Here is a 19,943-nt window from a genome sequence, read left to right on the forward strand (position 1 = left end):
GAACACCTAAATGTAAATCGAGTATCGGAACCTCTGAAAGCTCTCGAGGCCTCAGAACCTCGAACAACTTGCCGAAGATTTGCATACGAAAGACACGTCCTCGTACTGACATAATTATTTATCAGACGCCTACATAACGTTAGCCTGAGTGCTGTCAAATATCCAAATACGCTTCCAACAGAAGACATCAGACAGTATATCAAATGTAAGAGCCTGATCCATTCTCTGATGGATGTTCTAGCTTATATACATAAATGCAAGTCATGTCCTTTTGCAAAACTGCCGTTGACTTCGTGATACTAAAAATCGAGAGGATCTACCGGAAGAATGAATAATTAGTAACGAAAGTGTATCGATAATAATACTACCAAACTTTTGAGTAATCTTCAAACAGCTCCAAGCTGCTGTTTGTGTGACAATGCTAAAATACTCCTCTTAATAAACGAATGAACGACTATTTATGCTGGAATTTCATGCTCAGTGCTCTCAGATGTTCCGTATATAATATATCTTAACAAGAACCGGAAGCAAACGGGTACGCTACCTTGGTCTTGGAGGCGCTGGTCATCTTCTTCTGCTCGAACTTCATCGTCTCTTGGCCAGCAGGCAAGTTCGTCATGTTCGAAATGTTCGATATACTGATCGGTGGGCTCATGCTGTGAAGATTGTTCAGCGAGTTCAGGGAACTCAACTGCGACGGGGATCCTCCCGTCAACGTCACCGTCCCCGTCCCCGTCGCTGGGGGCGGCGTGTCAGGATCGGGAAACGTCACCAACGGCTCCGTCAGGTCGCTCTCTTCCGTTCCGTTTCCGTCCCTGGGAAAACGAAGAGATTCGATTCAATCTGAAAAGCTCGACCAGGCGTTCACGCGACGAAGAGAGATGGACGCTGTGTGAGACTCGGTTATAAATAAATCTTGGACCGCGACGGTGGCTCGCAGATGGACAAAATTCTTACTTAGATAATTCTAATCGTTACTTAAAAATAGAATGCTTCGGACGAGTTAATTATCTGTTTACGTACATTCACTTTGAACAAACTGTTCATATTCTATTTAAAGAAGTTATTGATATCCTATTTGTAATCTTCTCAAAGAAACTTGAGTTACGGAACTTAACGATATTTAAAATTCTTTGCTAAAAAAGAATTGGCAAAGAGCGTCGCTATTAAAAATCAGCAAATCGGAGCATTATAAATTTCATAAGCGCACACGAACTAAAAGGACTCATTTAATAGCCAATAAAGTATCCTCAAATCCCTGAAGCATGTTCCCGTTCAAAAGTATACCCTCCTCCCAGGCACTAAAAATTTCGACTCGAACGAAATTTCCGCTCGTCTCAACGCATCTTTTAACATCAAAGCAAAGCGAGATTTCAGCCAAGCCCCGGAGAGGACCCACCTGTCCACGAGGTTCTCCATGCTGCTGCGCAATCGTTGCGAGAAGTTCGTCGATATGTTGCTCTTCATCTCCGAGATGCCGCGCTGAAGTTCCCTTAGGTCGCTTTTCATGGAGCTGGCTTTCATCTCACTCGACGAGGACGAGGTAAGAATCCTCTGCGAGGATTTGGCCACCCTGCTCGAACTGCTGCTGCTCTGGCTCTGGTTCGTCGTCAGCATCTGCGGAGTCAAAAGCCGTTTACGTTCTATTTAAAATCCACGTGGCGTGACTCACCATCCCTCGCCTATACATCCTAACTCTGTTTCGCTCATCGCTGCTCTATCGCGACCATCCCTCCCCCACCCTGATCCGCTCTTTTTCCCGCGAACGATCCCTCGCCGGCTTTTCCACGATTTTTCGTTTACATAACGAACGCGTTCAACGCTTACAGGGAATCGTTCGCTATTATTCGCGCTCCGGTGGACTTTAGATCTCGAGGATTTTGTAATCGACCTTCCACGCGTTTTCTCAATTCGTCCACGGTTATCGAACGATTAGCTGGGGATTTGGTAGCTGAATTTATTTTGTCATGTTTAATCGATTCGACGGGAAAATTTTCTGGACTCTGCTTTGGGAAGATCTGTTGGGTTGTATTTTTTCTTTTTTTTTTTTAAATTAAGGAAAGAAAAAGTAAGGCTGGGGATTCAAACTCAGGATCATTCTGTATCCTAACGGTCGTGTTATTATTTTCACTCCTTATGGTTGATTATGTGGGGGCGTGGCTATCACGATATTTTTGAATAAACAAGTGCTATATTACTATATTTCTAACAACGATACCTAATGAATAAGCTGACACGATATTAAGTAACCTTATGCACCATTAAATAAATAACAAAATACTAATTTGAAGTATTCCGAATATAACTCGCGTTTTTCTCGCCATCTGGGCTGCCTGGTTGATTAATCCGAGCATAAGGAGCGCGGCTAGCGGGTTCTGGTAAATATCCAAAGCGGTGGCCAGCAATAGTGCCAAACACCGTTCGAAATCGAAGAGTGGCAACGTTCTCAACGTCTGGGAGGCCTTGGGAAATCTGGTCCCCAAGGTTCCCGGACCTGGAAGTTCGGTCTCACCGACTGGAGTGGAAAAAAATTCACGTGGGCGACATTACGTAAAGCCACGGGTATGCCAGGCTCTGATTATTCAATTATTTCGTGCGAGACAGCAACTATCGAGTCGACAAAGTGGCTTCGCTGGTGCTCGGAGCAGATCTAGTCGAATAGCTTTTTGGAGAATTCTAAAGTGTCAGAGACGTATTCGATCTTTTTCATCAAACAACCAATTTGAATCCGAGCTAATACGGGCTGACTATTGTTTTCCCGTGTTTCTGTAAAACGGAAAATATCGTTCGGTTTGGTGGAAGATGAATGAATCCATGCTTTCACGAGACCGAGGTTCGAATAACTTGCAGATCCATGAAAGACGGTTCAAGGCGTAATTAAAAGAGAACGATAAGGGTATCAGTGGGCGGCAGTGAAACACGTGGACTCTGTATCATTGCATAATATGTTCGCTCCAGCGACAGATCGCGCTCCAAAATCTCCGGACCGAAAGATCGAGCTAAAGGATTTTCGTCGTTTTCCTAAAATTTCTACGCGTCTCGTTAATAATAGGGATTCCGAGAGAGTTCAATGTTTTCCACCTGCCCGAACAGAGGAGTCGCCAAGAATTCTCTGTCCATTGCGACAACTCGATACAGATGATTCTATTTTGGCGGGATTGTGACCGTAACCGACCGTAGGTGTAAATCTGGATTATTTAAGTCGCGATGTGTGGGATGATCCAGAACTAGAAAATAGCGTTGACAGTTTATTCGAAAGGACACCCAAAGCACGATCGCCACGTGGACCGAAGCGCTCCTCGAAGAATGACTATCGCGACTTAATTTTGGAAATTCTCTCAAGTCGGTTGCGAAATCACGAAGGGGTGAATAATTCCAAGTTCCCGTGTGTTCAGAAAATTCGGGAAAGGCGTGGGCGAGACGTCGCGACGGTCCGATTCTAGTTACGTGACGCAGAAGAAAGATCGTTTGACGAAGCCTTTAAATAGGAATTATTCGTATCGCGAATAGAACATATTATATCGCGACCAAATTATAATTGAAATTTATCGACTCCGTTTTTAACTTCTACGAACGAAATTTTTTGAGGAGTATTTAGAATAGGAGGTACAAGGTGAACAGCTGTATATTGGTTACTTCTTGAATTACTATTAAAATTTGAGTTCGTAGAAATTGATACCATCCACGATGAACGAAAAAACTAGCAACGAAACAAGAAATACCGCGTGTTTAACGCATCGTGTTTGCAAAATCAATTTACTAGTCCATTTGACTTTCATACGAGTGCAAACATATCATCGCACTTTGTTTTGCTCGTCGGTTTATCAATCGAATGTTTGCAAACCGTCGTTTCTTTCGGCCGAGATTTTTGTTCCTCTCCACTCTGGTGGCAGTTTATCTACCCGTAGTGCGAGTGCACTTGTGAAAATCCGAAAAAAGAATTCGTGAAATTTACCTGCGACGACGCGGTGACCTGTGGATGATGACCGACGTGGCCTATGCCGGACACCATCTTGTTGTTCTTCTTTTGAAAATTCTCCATGACAGTGTGCATGTCACCGTTTTCCCCTCCCTCCACTGGGAACTCCGACATCTGTGGACAAGCAAACGAAAAAAATTTCTTAATGAAATTCATTCATCGCACGGCATTCATTAACTTTCAAAACTGGTTCTCGACGCGATAACTCCTACAGACATTCTGTGGTTATTTTCCTGGTGTAAACACGCGATGAGTACCATATCTCTACAGTTTATATTTACCGAAGTCTAACGTTGCTTCTTCCTCTGTCAAAAATGCTTTGAAACACATCCTGAAGTATTATTCGCAATTTTTTTTTTTTTTTTAATTTGAATTTGATACGAATAAAATTCATAAACTTCATCGATGTTTCATAAATTATTGTCAGATTACATTTTACAAATCCATAAATATTAGGTTGTCCCGAAAGTTTCTTTCGCGAGTTGCACTCAATTATTTTCTGTGGTCGTGCTTATATAAATAGACGATCTAATTTCATAGATATTCATGTTGTAACAGCAATGGAGCAAAATGAATCGTGCACAATTCAGTAATGTAACATAAAACATAAACTATCGTGGATGTATTACTTATTAATAAAGCGAAAGAAACTTTTGGGACAACCTAATATCTTATAAATTTACCTATTTATTTATGTACTTGTATAAATTTGATAAATGTCTCAATTTTTCAACGTTTGTAAACGAATATCTATTCCTATAGCGCGAGAAAATTGTAAGATATTTATTGCTGCTCGATCGAAATCCTAGTTGCGCCAGGAATTTTTTTTCTTCAAACCACTCTTGAAACACTCTGTACTTTCCAGTAATTTGTCATCGCGTATTGGTGGCACCATTCACCGTATGGTAAAGCAAATCCGAACGAAACTCGCTGCGACGTGAAATCAGGCGAATACGCAACCTGCGACACCCACGTGCGGTGTTAATAATTGCCTGAAGTCGATCTACCAGCTGATCCCGGATCTTGAAAATTCGTTCGAAAGCTGTCGACCTTTCACGGTTAATTGGCTTACGTGCAGAATGAAAAAAGATGCTTGGTTGTCACGGAACGTTATTAATTTCGAACGTATACAATTTTCTCGGCTTTAGCATTTTAATTACTTAGAAACTGCCCAGCAGAAGCCTTTCTACATGGGGCTGTGTTAATACTTTAACGACTGGTAGCGATTCAACGCATAATAATTAGTATTATATAATATTTATTTTACCTATTAGGATTGTTTCCAGATTGATATTTATATTAGGTTTACCGAAAAGTAATGTCGTTTCTTTTATATTAAATTCAGACAAATACATTCATAATACATTTCTATTTTTAATCGATTATGTAATTATCCTCGTTATCAACAACCTTTTGCCATTTAGTATCCTAATATTCAATACTAAATGGTTAAAAATTAACGAGTTGATGAATCATACAGAAGTGTTGAGATTCGCAGAAACGACATTACTTTTCGGTTCACATAATATAATATTTCATAGTTCGTACAATGTTATCTCGGTAATAAATATTAATTCCCATGGCAAATAGTCGACTAATACGCTACCAGTTGGTAAAGTGTTAATCTAGGCTGAAGTAACTCAAAACTTCATCCGTTTCTAAATATCGAACACTAGAAGTGACAAAAATGATACAAACAACAATTAATTTGATATTCACCATATAATTTTCACGACTCTCTAAAAAGCCCCTATAGAAAAATTGCCATCTGTTACATTTAACAAATCGACTCAATTATTCCCTTTTGTTACGCTCTATCGAGTAATCGTCGGTAAAGTAAAAAATATCGCGTGTCGGGACCTAATAATAACATACGATCCGTTTCGAAAGAAACGCAATTGCTGCTGTCGCGTGCAAGTCGAAACGTGACGAGAAAAAATACACCGTCGCGATTCTAGGCAGTCTTCGAGTACGAAAAAAATAAAAATAATCCGTTCCACGTACGTCGAGCGCTCGTGATTCCTGGGAAAAAAAAGATGTGCAACGTACGCGGTCTCGCAACACGTCTGTTACGTAAATGGAACCTTGTGGTCAACGGTACCAGAGAGAAACACGTCCACGTATGCTTATTGTGTGTCAACACGAGACGCTCCCCGTGCGCACATGATCAGGGAAAAGAAAAAACGAACGACCGTTTTTGTAAACGTAAACACAGAACGCACGCGATCGAAAGTGATCCTCGTTTCGTTTCGACCTTTGAACAAACGTATGAAAACAGGAAAAAAAAAAAAGCACTCCATACCGAACAAACACGGCGATCGAAGGAGCCACGGGCCGAGACACTAAGCGGAGACACTGACCATTTGACAGTTCACCGAGGGCGCACTTCCTCTTCCAGCCTACTCTTTATCTGTCGCGCTGCACCCCACCATACTTCTTATCTACTCGAGAACCTCGACCGAACTCTTACACCGTCGCCCTCTCCGAGCATCGTGTTGCGATTCACGTAATATCTGGCTGGCCACTGATTCGCGCGCGCAAAACAGGCTCGATTTTCACGTGTCATCGTCGATCGCTGGCTCAATACGTTCGCCGCTGTCGTTCGCATGGAAAACGCCCGCCACGGATCACGCTACACTCGCGATTAAATACGAACAATTCGATTAAATACAAACGTGTACACTTTCGTCGACGTAGAAACGAAATGAAACGAGCAGATCGAGCGAGTATACCGAAGAACACGTCGTAACGCGACTAGTAGGTTATAATTCGTTTGTTTACACGTACGTAAAATAACCTATCGTCGCCGTCACGATTGCAAGCCTCCCGCGAGTCAGGCTGATCCGCGAAACGGGAAATAGCGAACATGGTATCGGGCTTTTTACAATTCAGCTGATACATCGAGTCGATCAGTTTTGCTCTCGAGAGGCTCGTATGGACGGTATCTCACGCGAATCTTTGCGTCACGCGTACGCGATGCGCAATGATGAACGTGTTAAGGCGCGCACGCGAGTGCACGTCCATCTCGATCGCGAGCAAGGGCCTTTCGCGACGAAGGAAACGCGAGGTTTACGAAAATTAACGGCGACGGTCGACGTTCGACGAATGGTTAGTACGGTTAACCTCTACCGGCTGGCACAAAGGACGTGAGAACGCGTGCGTGCTGCACCCAACGGGCCGATAAGCATCGCGTGACGGTCGGAGTCGTACTAACCGGCTGCGCCGCGGCTGTGGCGCGAGAGCCGCGATCGCGACGCCACACGCGCAGGCGCGGCGACCCCGCGAAACTACGCATTCCGCATAGCTCGCGCGCACGTGAGAGAAGCCTCGAATTAAGAACGAAAACCAGGTCGTTCGACGGGATTCTAGGAAAAGACCAACACGAAACCGATTAACGAAGCCGCTTAATCGCGTTGTGGCACGCGGACCGATCGACGCGTTGACCTTTGGCTATTATCTCTCGAGTATAATTTTTTGTTTTGAAGGTAGTCCCCCTATAGCAGATATGCCCGCCATTGCGATTGCTTTAACGAACGTAGATATGGAATTGTTGCTCTTGTTAAGCCGGCGACTGACTTGCAACAGAACGCTGTAATGTAACTCCTCGGCACGAATTTTTTACGGTTCGACACCAACGTTACATTACAAGGTCCTTCTTGGAATCACGAATGCTCGCTTCGAACTCTCGGCTGAATTCTCTCTCGATGCTTCCTACTCGATTCAGTGAAAAGTAGACGATCAAAGAGGTTCGTCAAAAAACCGACAGACCAGTGGAGCACGCAAGAGCGCGAACCGATCGCAAGAGTCCGTTCTAGATCTAGATTAAGCGAATGCTCGCGTTACAATGTTCTGTTGCAAGTCAGTCGCCGGCTTTACACGCGTCTCGCTATGCGAGGATTCTGTTTGGGTTCCTCGATAACCTCGAAATCTCCTGGGCAAGCTTCAGCGATGATTATTAACCCCTTCTGTTCTATATGACCTTGAAGATTAACAGGTCAATCGTGAAACGTAACGACGAAGTCGAGTACAGACTTTGTTTTGGAGCGATACTAGAAGGCGCTGTTTTATGAATGGACCGTTACGTGGGAAAAATGAAACGCGTCCGTCCGTCGAGTCGGAACTTTTGCGTTGAGAGGAAAAAACTGTCTGCGAGATTCGAAGGAAAGTGTTTTTACCCGCGTCCCCGATTGACGGGAGGCAAAAAATCCGGTGTTTTTACCGCTACCGTTCCGAGAATCGAGTTATCGTTGTCCCAGTTTGTGTACGTTCCCCTTGGAGAGAGAAGTCGGAGGGCACTTAATGGGATCGAAAAATCGATCGATTTTATGGACCGTCTTCTCCGAATCTCGATGTCAATTGCGGCAAGAACTATCGATCGATGCCTGTACGGTCGTACGCGTTCGAATAATTGAAAGTGACTCGTTATAAATCATCCTGGATCACGACGGAAGCGAGTCAGCATCTGGTGAACGGAAAAGAGGGACACAAAGGCTGGAATGCGGTCTAACGAGGTGGCCGAAGAAAATTCGAGAAGGTAAGCACGCACGTCGCGTGGAATTTTGGCGAAAGTGTACCGGGTGCCCTCGACGTCCCATGCGTTGTTACTCGTTAAATAAAAATTAGAAATTCGAACTGCGGAATTGAACATTTCGCAGCGTACATATCTAAGAGAACAAGGAAAACTTTCAAGTAATCAGGTATCATTTTCTAAAGAAATTTAAAGTTTAGATTAAGTGTCCGTCTTTTGTTTCAAAATTCCTCGATTCTAGCGTCTCCCGTTAATTCAACGGGTCCACGTGTGGAAGATATTTAAAAAATCAAAAATTTGTTTTCTACATATTTATCATCTAGGAGATATTACAATGACCGTCACAGAAGCATTATATGCCAAACGTGCCCGGCTCAGCGTCGTACTACTTTCGTACAAAACTTTAAACGCGTTTTTCTCGAAACCACGTTTTTTGGAAGTGGCGAGCAGGATTGCGCAAAATCCATTACACGAATCGAGATGAAATTTTTTTCTACAATTTTGAAACGTAATTGGTGGTACTGGCGGCGAGATTCGTGTTAATAAAAACATTTTTTCCAACGTCTATTAGCCATTACATAGGGGGAAAAGATACCTTAAAATATCATTTTTTAGTTTAAACGCCACCCTGGTAACAGTTTTCAAAATTTTGTGAATATCTTATCGCCAGTACCTTCAAAATGTAATTATAAAGAAGGTGATATTTTACTTTTTTATTTCAGACGATCAAGTACGATCAAATCCTGCTCGCCGAATGACTCTTCTACTTTTAAGTGGTCTCGTTAAAGCGCCGTCTAGGAATATCCACGTATCGAGACATTGTGAGAAAATCAAAAATTAATGTTAAAGCATCGATCTACCAAATAAAAAAAAAAAAAAATTATCACAATTGCACTAGTACTTTTCCTACAAAAGATTCTTGTAAATTGCCTTGAAAATTAAACGTTACACAGGTGGACCCTCTTAAGCCACTGTTAATCCTCCCATCGAATATAAACGTCTCGGATAAATTGTTTTATGTGCGTTTAATTCGTTGTCCTTTGGTCGAATTATCTATCCCCCATCGCCTGAGAAAGGTGAGAAGTTTCCAAACGTCGAAACACGACGAGGAGGGAGAGGTGAGCCGCGGGAACGCGAACCATAGAGGAAAGAAAACAGAGATCAAAGTGAAGGGGTGTTCGACTCGATAAAGAGGGGGCATTCGAAAAAGAGCAATAGATAAGGTAGGTGCGGCAGGCCGCCTTGATAGGTCAGCGACCAAATAATATCCCCATCGTGCTTTCTTTCCATGCGTGTTATTCCCCGAGTGGAGCGAGGGGGCGAAAGACGCACTTTGGCGCCACTTGATTTATGGGGTCGTAAACGGCGCCGTAAACGCGTTGTTACAGTTTCCTTAACGTCGATGATCGCGTCGACTGATTTCCCTTTGGACCAGTTTTTATTAGATTTCCAGAGACGAGTGAAATATCGTAACCTGATTTTTCATCGATCACAAAGGGGGTGGTTAGGGTTACCAATCGTAGAGAAAGAGGTGGTACATAATAAGGAGCACCTAAGTTGTTTCTAGGCATTAAATACTGTCTTTAACGTAATCTTGATTGCACTTCTACATTTCATTTGAAAGAGAGCGCGGAACCTTCTATTAATATCGAAAACAAAGGGTGCTTTCTCTTTTAACGAGAATGCTACTCGACGTGCTCCAAACTTATAGTAAAAATACTCGGACAAATTTCATCATCTAGAATAATATAAAATTAAAATTGTAAATTAAACTATCGAATACCTTACACGGAGGCGCCCTGTATTTTCAAAAAACTAGTTCTTTTATAATTGGGATACACGAGGTTCGCGTTGGTATACGCCGTTTCGATTATTGTGTATCTGAGAGATTGACTGTACAAGTACTGTTTTCCTAAAACGATGCAGTGTCTGCAAAAAAAAAAAATGTCATCGAACAAACTCGAGGATACATGGGATCTGACGTCGAATGGAGGGTAAAGGATGCTTTCCGGGAAGAAGCAAGCTCGAATGGTTCCAGAGTTGGGAATAATTTCCTTATCCTTCCGTTTGTCTTCGAGCAAGCAAGAGGCTCTATCGCGGAGAGCATTGGCAGACAGCTGTAGGCGTCTTGGCTCTCGCCAGACACAAAGAGGCGATTCGGAGACGTCTCCTCGTGACACTGTCGTTGTACAAAGGCCCGTGTATAGGTACGGCCGTGTAAAGCCGTGTTCATAAGCCTTGACGAAGACGCTGGCACGTTAAAGCCGGATTTCGAACGGCACAAAGAATCGATTCGAGCGAAAGGGAATCCCATTAACTGTTTACGGGCCCATATTGTTAGATTTTTTTTTGTATTTATTTATCTTGGTCTGGGTGCTTATGTTTATATGGGGGAGAAGAAAGGGAGGAGGCACTCAACCTTGTTAACCTCTGGAATTTATTTACCGACAAGTGATGATGGAAAATAAAAGATAGATTAAGGCAAAAGTATGTCCTTATACAATCGAAAGTTATGCAATCTAATATTTGAGATACTATTTATTTTTAGAACCAGATCAAAATTCACGAATCCTATTTAGATTTATTTTCTTTAACACTTGATCTTCAAAATAAATCGTTTACTTCCTCGGTGATAATCACTGTCAGCCATACCGTAGGTGACGTGGCGATCAACGTGTTAATCATAACCACAAGTACCGTGTTAATTTATTAATAAGCGCATGCCATTGCCCCATTTTGATAAAAGCATGAATCAGAAACGGTGCGTAATAAATCGAGATAAATTCCTGATCCATTATCAAACAGCCGGCTCGAGGGAATAACAGAATTTGAAAGCAGTTGTTATTGGAGCAACTCTGGGAAACTCGCATAGGTTTGCTCCAACGTGTTTTACGGTGAATTTGCCGTGGATTCCGTGTAAATTCGTTCGTTTAATCGTTAATGGTCGTTCGCAATTAGTTGGGAGGTGTGCGGGTCGCGACACGCTCGTATCCGCTCGAACAAAGGACTCTTCTCTGCGAGCACCGAACGAAACACGTTCCTCCGGTTCTACGCACGCATAAAAGAGCTCTTTCTCTCTCTCTCTTTCTCCCTCTTTCTCTCTCGCCTAGCCGAGACACAGCGAGGAGAATTCCTTGACGACTCGTCGTGGCATTGAAACGCGAGATAAGCCCACGGAACGGAGAAATTCCACGCGGCGCGAAAACCGAATCGTCGCTGGTCGAGGCGAACTTTAGACTTGGGCGTTATTCGACGGAGTATCCAATTCGTTCTCAATTTCCATCTTTGGAAATTAACGAAATTATTTGGTCTATATTCCTTGTTTCCCTTCCTCAAAATTGTATCTCGCGTTTGTGACTTACGTTATCTTATCGATGTATGCTTTCTGCATCATTTTACGGACCGCACGATTCCGTTAACTTCCAAAAAGATTCCGCGCCTCGAAACGTGTAGTTTGGATAAATTATTCAGAACATCGATTTCGCTATTTTTACCTATAAATAATCATTTCATTTTCCGCGATAGGAAAAAGTCTATGTGTTCTGGATTGGCTCCATTTTTTTCAGAAGCTCGGGTGCGTTATTCGAATCGCTCGGAACGCTCTACCTGATTGCCGATCTACGAAATCAATAACGATACGATTAAATCGTTTTCGCGGAATACCCGCTAATGCTGCGTCTAATCTCGAAGAACTGGAATCGTTATCGCTGCTATTGCCACGGGGACGCGAAACAAAAATAAAAATACTCGAACGTGATTTAACTGGGATATCTACGTCGACCGTTTATTAGTAAACAGAGAAGTAAATAGCTTTTAATTAAGAAAGTATTACGATTTCTTTGAAAGTTGACAGATTAGAATTCTCGATGGCAAAATAAAGTACCTTGCGAAATACCGTTATCTCGACTGTGTATTCTAATTTTGGATCTCTTTATCGAATTTCTACTATACTCCGATTAACGTGTTTCTTTAAAGTTCGTATTCTTTTGAAACGTTTGTTTTGCGAGCCGAACGTTACGACTGTCAAGTACGCCGCCCAGTTCCCTAGCATCGAGAGATAACGAAACGTTTCGCGCTCTATTTCGACGCGACTTTTTCGAAAGCTCGAAACGAAAAAGTCGAGTGACCGATTAAGACGTCGAACGTTGCGCAAAAGCAAAAAAGAAAAGAAAAAAAAAAGGATGAAAATAGTCGAGACACGCCATACTCGTTGCGTGTATCGAGTTTATGGCGTTCGGCCAGTGCAACTCGGCTGCGTTCATACGTTCCGTGCTTATGTAAGGGAATGGCAAGAGGAATGCGGCGATTAAGACTCATTAGGCGGCGCGTTGCAAATCGACGCCAGTTGTTTGGCAACGAGCTCGCGATCGAGGGGGATCGGGAGGACCACCTAAATTAATTACTCGAACGAATTGCCGACGCAAGGTCGCCGGGAGCTAATGAATCTTAATTGACGATTGGCCTTCGATTGGAACGCGGGATTACTTATTCTCGGATCGCGAGTGATTGGCACAGGTACGTAGGTGACGACGAAACTTTCCACACGAAGCGGACCAATCGGTTTCTTTAGGCAATTTTTAGGGAATCGGAGGAATTATCTTGGTTAATTTAACGATTACAATTGTGTATTTCATTGACGAAGGGGGAGGATGTTGTTACTTTTTTTCAAGGAACGAATGATGATGTGTACTAATACATAAAACCCAGGTGGTATATTTGTTTCAACAACAATAATAATAAATTTTCCTAAGGGGGAGGTTTGTTATCGTTATCCAAAATTGTACGAGGATTAATAAATTTACAGACGCCTTATGTAGCATAACCATATGGAAAATCTGTTTGGTATCCTATGCGAATGAACACCCCAAAGAATACTCCAAATATAATCACTAATCACTGCCCGACAGCGATACACGCCCACACAGAGAGAACCTAATAACGACGACCAGACCGTTCCAATTTGCTTCGAGATTTGCCCGTGTTATTGCACCACGCGAGAGGAGGAGCAGTTTTATAGGGGGCACCCTTAATCGTTCCTACAGCATCCAATCAAGGGTCTCGGTTGCGTAAGAGTCCAAGGGGGACCGGAGTCTCGCGTTCGTCGGACGACCACGAAATCGGAAAGGTATGTCGAGAACACACTCTGGCGAATCGACAATTCCGAGAAGGACCGACACGGTAGCCAAAGAAGCGGCACGTGACAAATAGCTACCGAGAAACGGTTTGTCGACCCTTTCCGCTCGAAGACATTTTCGGTAGTGCCAACTAGCGGCTCCGGATGATTTTCAGAATCTCACTGCTAATGTAACATGATTTTATTTCGTGCCTAGAAATTACTACATTTCAATAACAAGTTCTATATTTTTTTTAATTGTAACTGTACCTAGGCAAAGAACATTCTTAACCCTCCGAAGTCACAAGTTCCGGAAATAACGCGCCGGTCACAGGGGGTCCCAATGACTCCAGCCATGTTTAAACGATTGCCGGGTTGCCAGTAATCGTTTCGAACGACTCACGAAAATCAGGATATTGGTTCGTACCCTTCGGAATGAGAATATACTGACAAAAATTTTTTATCAAATTTTCAAAATGGCGAAAAAATCGGCAAGGAGGCAATGCGTAAAAAAAAAAATTTTTTTTTTACTAAAAAAAATCATAACCGTCAATTTTTAATATATTTTCATAAAATTAATAACTTACAGTAATTCTAACTTCAAGTTGTACTTGGGTGTCATTTTAACCCCGACTGACCTCAAAGGGTTAAAATGAATCAACTTCGTACAAACTTGAAAACAAATACAAAGTTATTTCACGATTTTATCCAGCTATCAAACTACGTAAAAAGAAAAAAAAATCTCACAAAATTGTCGAGTGTCAGAGTGTCAAGCTGACAAGCCTCAATTTTTTCCGTTGGAATCGTGAATTTCTGCGCGTAACACGAATAACGATCCTCCCTTGGTTTTCCCTATTCCGATCACAGTCGCGGGCGCGCGCGCGCGAGCAAAGCAGAAGTCATCACAACAGTAAACACAACGGTTAGTCATCCGACGATGTTGGAAAACCTGACCTCTCCGGCTTGCGTGTGCACGCCCGATCGTGTGACATTGATTCCCAGAGAGACAGAAACACGAGGGGACACACACGCTCGACGATACGTAGCGCGTGGTTTTAGCGCGAATGAATGATGTCACCGACGTTGTAACGGGTCGTGACGCGCGGCGACGCCGACGCTTTGATTGTCCGATAGGACGCTTGCTTAGCAAGAATCTCGTTTGTGACCCAAACGGTGACGCATACGCGAGCGTCACTTTGTGATTAGACTGTGTGCCGCGCCGCAGGGACTCTCATTCGGCAGCCAAGAAGGTTTAAATTGTCCTTCTTCGTTTATTTCGACTGATTTTCGAATGAATTCGAGACTCCCTTCGGTAGTGCGAACGAAAACGGAGTAGAATAGAGAAGAAAACAAAATATACGTGTCAAATTGAGTAACCTCCTCCTTTTCGAAATCGGTTAAGAAGAAGGAGAAGGAAGAGGCTGGCGGAGTAGAAGATAAGGGAGGAGGTGGTGGTCCCTCCCTACAGCCCCGAGCCCTACACTATCCCTTCCGTTGAGAAAGTCTTGCATAAATCAATTTCTCCACGTAAAAAAAAAGGTGGTGGTAGTAGTAGTAAGAGGTGGCCTTTTGAGGCCCCGTACCATAGTGTGCGGGCGGTAAGTGGGTGTATTTTTAATCATTTTTTCGAGCAAACAATGAATGCTTTTTTTTTTCATTGATACTTCTATCCAATATATACATAAATAAGACACTACACAAATTTTCTTATCCAAATATTGGATACCCCCTCGTACGAATAGTTTGCGGTGTACGCCGCTACCAAAAGGACACTCTGACGAAGTTGTTGCTTGGTGGTTGACAGCGATCGAGCCATACGGTTCATCTGAAGAAAAAAAATTATATATATTTATGAACTAGACATATATATGTTTTAAGCTCCACGTAGGAATTTTTTTTATAAAGGGTCCCCTTCTATTTTATTTTTATTCATAAAAAATGAAAATTGTCTATGAAAATTGGAAATATAATTCGCTGGTCCGCCATTTTTTTGTTCTAGATATCGAAATTTCCCTACGTGGTGCTATAAACCTATGTATCTAGTTTATAAATATATATTTTTTTTCTTCTTCAGATGAACCGTATGGCTTAATCGCTGTCAACCACCAGGTAGCAACTTCGACAGTGTCCTTTTGGTAGCGGCGTACCAAATAGAATACGAACAGACTATTGGTAATATTTGGATAAGAAAATTTGTGTAGTGTCTTATTCGTGTATATATTGGATAGGAGTATCAATGAAAAAAAAAAACACATTCATCGTATGCTCGAAAAAAATTATTAAAAATACACCCACTTGCCGCGCGCGCGCACTGCGATATGGGGCCTTAAAGAAGCCACACCGAAAGGAATCCCGAATTTAAAGAACACTTGAACAACACGCGAAACTACGGGTGATCCCCCTCGTACCAGTAGGCTCGTAGATAGTCACCGAAAGTCCACCAGCAGGTGCGGCTTTAAACGCCGGAACGTTAAAGGGGAAATCAAGGACCGTATATATGTAAGAATTAGCGACGCCCTGAGTCCACTAGCAGGTTCGGCTTTAAAGATCGAACCGTTAAAGAGATAGTGGAGGACATTCTATGTATACATATAAGAAGTGGAGGCGCTCCAAGTACACTAGTAAGTTCGGCTTTAAACGGCGAAACGTTAAAGGGAGGCCCGTGTCTGTAGGAATCGGAGGATCATCGATTACTTGAAAGAAAGGTATCGGTCGCTTGCGGCAAACGCAAGACGTACCGCCACAGTCACAAGCGTGTAACTTTAATGCCTTGCAATTACATAATCTAAGAAACTAATTAATTATACAATATTAAAAATAAAAACTAAGTAGATTTTGAGCTAAGTCACTGAGATTAGATTGGTATTTTGAAGCTTTGGATTTTCGTTTCGAGTTTTCCTCCTTGACGTAGGCCCATAAAAGCCATGTGCCCGCTGACCGTGCGACGATGCCGAGCGCATAGAATAGTTTTCTCTGGGTTTTAGCAAGTAATCTTAAGACGGATTCCCATCCATGTAACGAGCCCGTTCGTTTGTAAAAGACGTTCCTACTGGGCGATCAAAGAATCGCTATTCCGACGACGAACGGTTGGAACCATTCGAAACTTACAAGAGTCTTTCAACCGAGTAACGTACTTCCCATTCAGTTCTTGATCTCCGTATCTTTGTACTTTAATAATAAAACAGATCCTTTTTATTCTGCAAGCGATCGAGTCCATCTTTATTCTAAAACTAAAGATCCTAGATACAAGTGATATATCGGATCAGTTGTGTACCAGAGTTGGGAAAAACCCTAGACTACAAGCAGCTGAAGTATACCGATGTATTTTTATCTCGGTTCCTTCGTTGGAAAATGCTCGACATATCGGTAAACTTCAGGTGAACGTGATCCAGGGTTTTTCCCAACTCTGTTCTGTAGTAGAGTACATTAGTCGGCGACCCTCGTGTTTTAGGTGTCAGTTCCTTCGTAGCCGATCGAGAGAATGACGCGAGCATACGTGAGTTGTGTAATTCGACTTGAATGAATTCAAAAATTACACAACGCTTATCTCATTCGTTGTAACCGAAACGGTGAATCATGTGCGCGTGTCACATTGTGATTAGACTGCGCGCCGTGCTCTCGGCCTCCCGCAGGGGTTCTCATTCCGCGATCCTCATCAACTAAAGTCCGTATCTTATCAGTTTCGCGATCGTCGTCGATAAAGACTACCGTCAACGTGCCTCCTTTCGTGCAATTTTTGCGTTACCTTCGCTTCGCGGAAATCTTGGCGATAACCTGCCGCGATAAGGCGAGATGCGCCGAGCGAAATGAAACTATCGCAATGGAAACTATGCGAGCTCGTGCAACTTACTGTTAAAGACAAATATACAATAATTTCTATTAGATTGTCCGAAAAGTTTCTTTCGTGAGTTGCATTCAATTATTTTCTGTGGCAGTGTTTATATAAATAGACAATCTAATTTCTTAGACATTGATGCTGTAACAGTAACGAAGCGAAATGAATCGTATACAATTCGGTAATGTAACATAAAACATAAAATATCGTGTATATATTAATTATTAATAAAACGAAAGAAACTTTCGAGACAACCTAATATTTGATTATATATCAAAGAGTCACGATTAGAATTTTTAATCGATCAATTGAGACGGATTATTCCCAACATTGACCTTTCGCGAGATCGACGTTCAAGATTTCGAGTTTCCTCGAACCCACAGAGTCGAACGCGCCGTGATGTCATTTTGTATGTTCTTCGGAACAGTCATCGCGGGAGTATGCGTAATTACGCGGACGCGCAAATGCGTCGCTTTTTATGATCCCGATAACGAGACATTCCAATCTTACTTGACATCTTGCAAGTGATTTTCGTTGGAACGAGAAACTTGCGTCAGTGATATGCGTTTACACAGACTCTGCAATATACGCTAATTTTACGATTTCTATTTAAACGGGTGCCAGAGATGGGTTCTATTCTGTTGAAACTTCGAATAACGAGTACAGGACAAACGACTGCTCTTTCCGTTCTTTGTCGGGTGGCAATTAAAACTTGAATTTCATATTGAAATATCCTACATAATTTCGTAAAAAGCTTTTCACACACAAAAAAAAAACGGTTAAAAAGTAACAAATCACAAAATGGTCTTGATTACAAATGTCTGCTCTTTCCGTTTTTCTTCGGGTGGCAATTAAAACTTAAATTTCATATTGAAATATCCTACATAATTTCATAAAAAGCTTTTCATTTAAAGCAAAATTATTTAGAGTTGCAAAATTTTACATATCGGATCGAGTAACCTCCTACTATTCCGAGTCGGTTAAAAATACGAATTCAGTGGTCCAAAACTATTTCCTTACTTTTGTTTAACTTTCTATGATTGCTATCAATCGTTTAGAGATTTCTCAGGTAAACTACGAGCCATTTCATTAAACGACTTCCAGTTACCGTATCGATGCAACAACTCCGTCGTGAAACAATGTTTACACAGTAAACAACGCAGAGACAGATTCAACGTCAACGTTGTTGGCTGCTTGTCAACCTAATATTCGTTCGTCCAATTACTTACGGACTTCAGGAAGGCGCCTCTGCTACCTTTGTACAGCAAACTGCTCTTGGATCTGCTTCCATGCTTGTGCAGCATGTTCAATCCCCTGTCGACACTCATTCATAAAGCTTCTGTTGCTCGGCACCACCGGGAGACGATAACCAAAGGCGTTCGACGATCGATCACAGACACTGTATGTATTTGGTTTCACCGCTTTACGTTAAAGTGTTCGTAGACCCTTGGCGAGACTCGATGTACGCTCGACGTAACTGTTTCGAAACATTTGTTCTTTTATTTTGTTTCTCGATCGCACTCTGCAGCGCGACGACAAACATTCAAATTCGCGACACGTTCATAAATATCTGCCTCGACAGAAACGACTGTTGCTTCGTGTTCAAAGTTATTAAATTGTAACGTTGAAATAAACGAGTAACTGTTTCTATGAGTTTCTGGATGAAGATTATTTTTTTCCTTTTTATTTCGTAATAATTGGAAACGTTTAGAAAAATCTGACGAGGTAAATAATTATGAATCTGTGTCGAATCGAAAAGATGAATGACCACGGTGTCGAGCAAATTTAATTTTCTTGCCACCACCTGTATTATTTATTATTAATTTCACGAACCCCGCGCAAGGCTGAAGACACGTAGACGCGATCGTTTAAAATAATAAACTCTATGGGAAAACACGGTCGAGGGGACCTCGTATCGAAAGTAAGAACGGATTAGAAGTGGATCGTGCTCGACGAGTGGAAATTATACGACGATAAGAATTTCGCTGTAGGACCATCGATCCCGATCGACAGATTGCGTTCGGTCGAGTATGGTATCTGCTTTCCAGCGACACCAACCCCTCGCGCAACAGCTGTTCAAACACGAGGTGTTCCGAGGGAATTCCTTGGATGCACGAAAACCTTCGTAAACTATAGCCAGCTCAACAAGCTTTTCGAAAGCAGCGGAAATAAACAGAAATTCCATCGATTCATCGAGAAGCCTCAAGAGTATTCGAGATCATTCTTTTATAAGAAGAATCTATAGAATTTCACAGAAAAGTTTTTTGGGAAATTGATCGGTCTACGAATACATTCTACACCCACTGTATGTATTCCAACCACTAGAAAGTCGAATAATACTCGAGTCTTGAAACATGCTTCTCAAAATAATTTTTATACTATTTCCCACCCCTCGATGTCCCAACAAGTAACCTAAGGGTAATCCACAGCGCCTCTTAAACAGGGCTTCCTGCACTCCGCGATACGAGAATCCCAAAACTGGGCGTTC

At 42.3% G+C, this 19,943-nt stretch overlaps 1 protein-coding gene across 8 annotated transcripts in view; it reads right to left on the reverse strand.

Annotated features, from left to right (window-relative positions):
* Positions 1 to 19,943, reverse strand: part of LOC128880897 (NAD(+) hydrolase sarm1) — a 119,649-nt gene that overhangs the window by 18,973 nt on the left and 80,733 nt on the right. For 3 of the 8 annotated variants that reach the window (XM_054131444.1, XM_054131442.1, XM_054131443.1), the window contains exons 2-4: positions 3,956 to 4,093; positions 1,400 to 1,617; positions 545 to 815 (exon numbers count right to left, since the gene is read on the reverse strand). In XM_054131444.1, coding sequence (XP_053987419.1) covers positions 545 to 815; positions 1,400 to 1,617; positions 3,956 to 4,093 — 627 coding nt within the window. Of the gene's footprint in view, positions 1 to 544; positions 816 to 1,399; positions 1,618 to 3,955; positions 4,094 to 6,281; positions 7,195 to 18,684; positions 18,933 to 19,943 lie in introns of those variants that run through there. The other 5 variants (XR_008457932.1, XM_054131440.1, XM_054131445.1 and 2 more) reach the window with 4 other exon arrangements.

Source organism: Hylaeus volcanicus, chromosome 8, assembly GCF_026283585.1.
Source record: "Hylaeus volcanicus isolate JK05 chromosome 8, UHH_iyHylVolc1.0_haploid, whole genome shotgun sequence".
In the NCBI taxonomy this organism is placed as follows: Eukaryota; Metazoa; Arthropoda; class Insecta; order Hymenoptera; family Colletidae; genus Hylaeus; species Hylaeus volcanicus.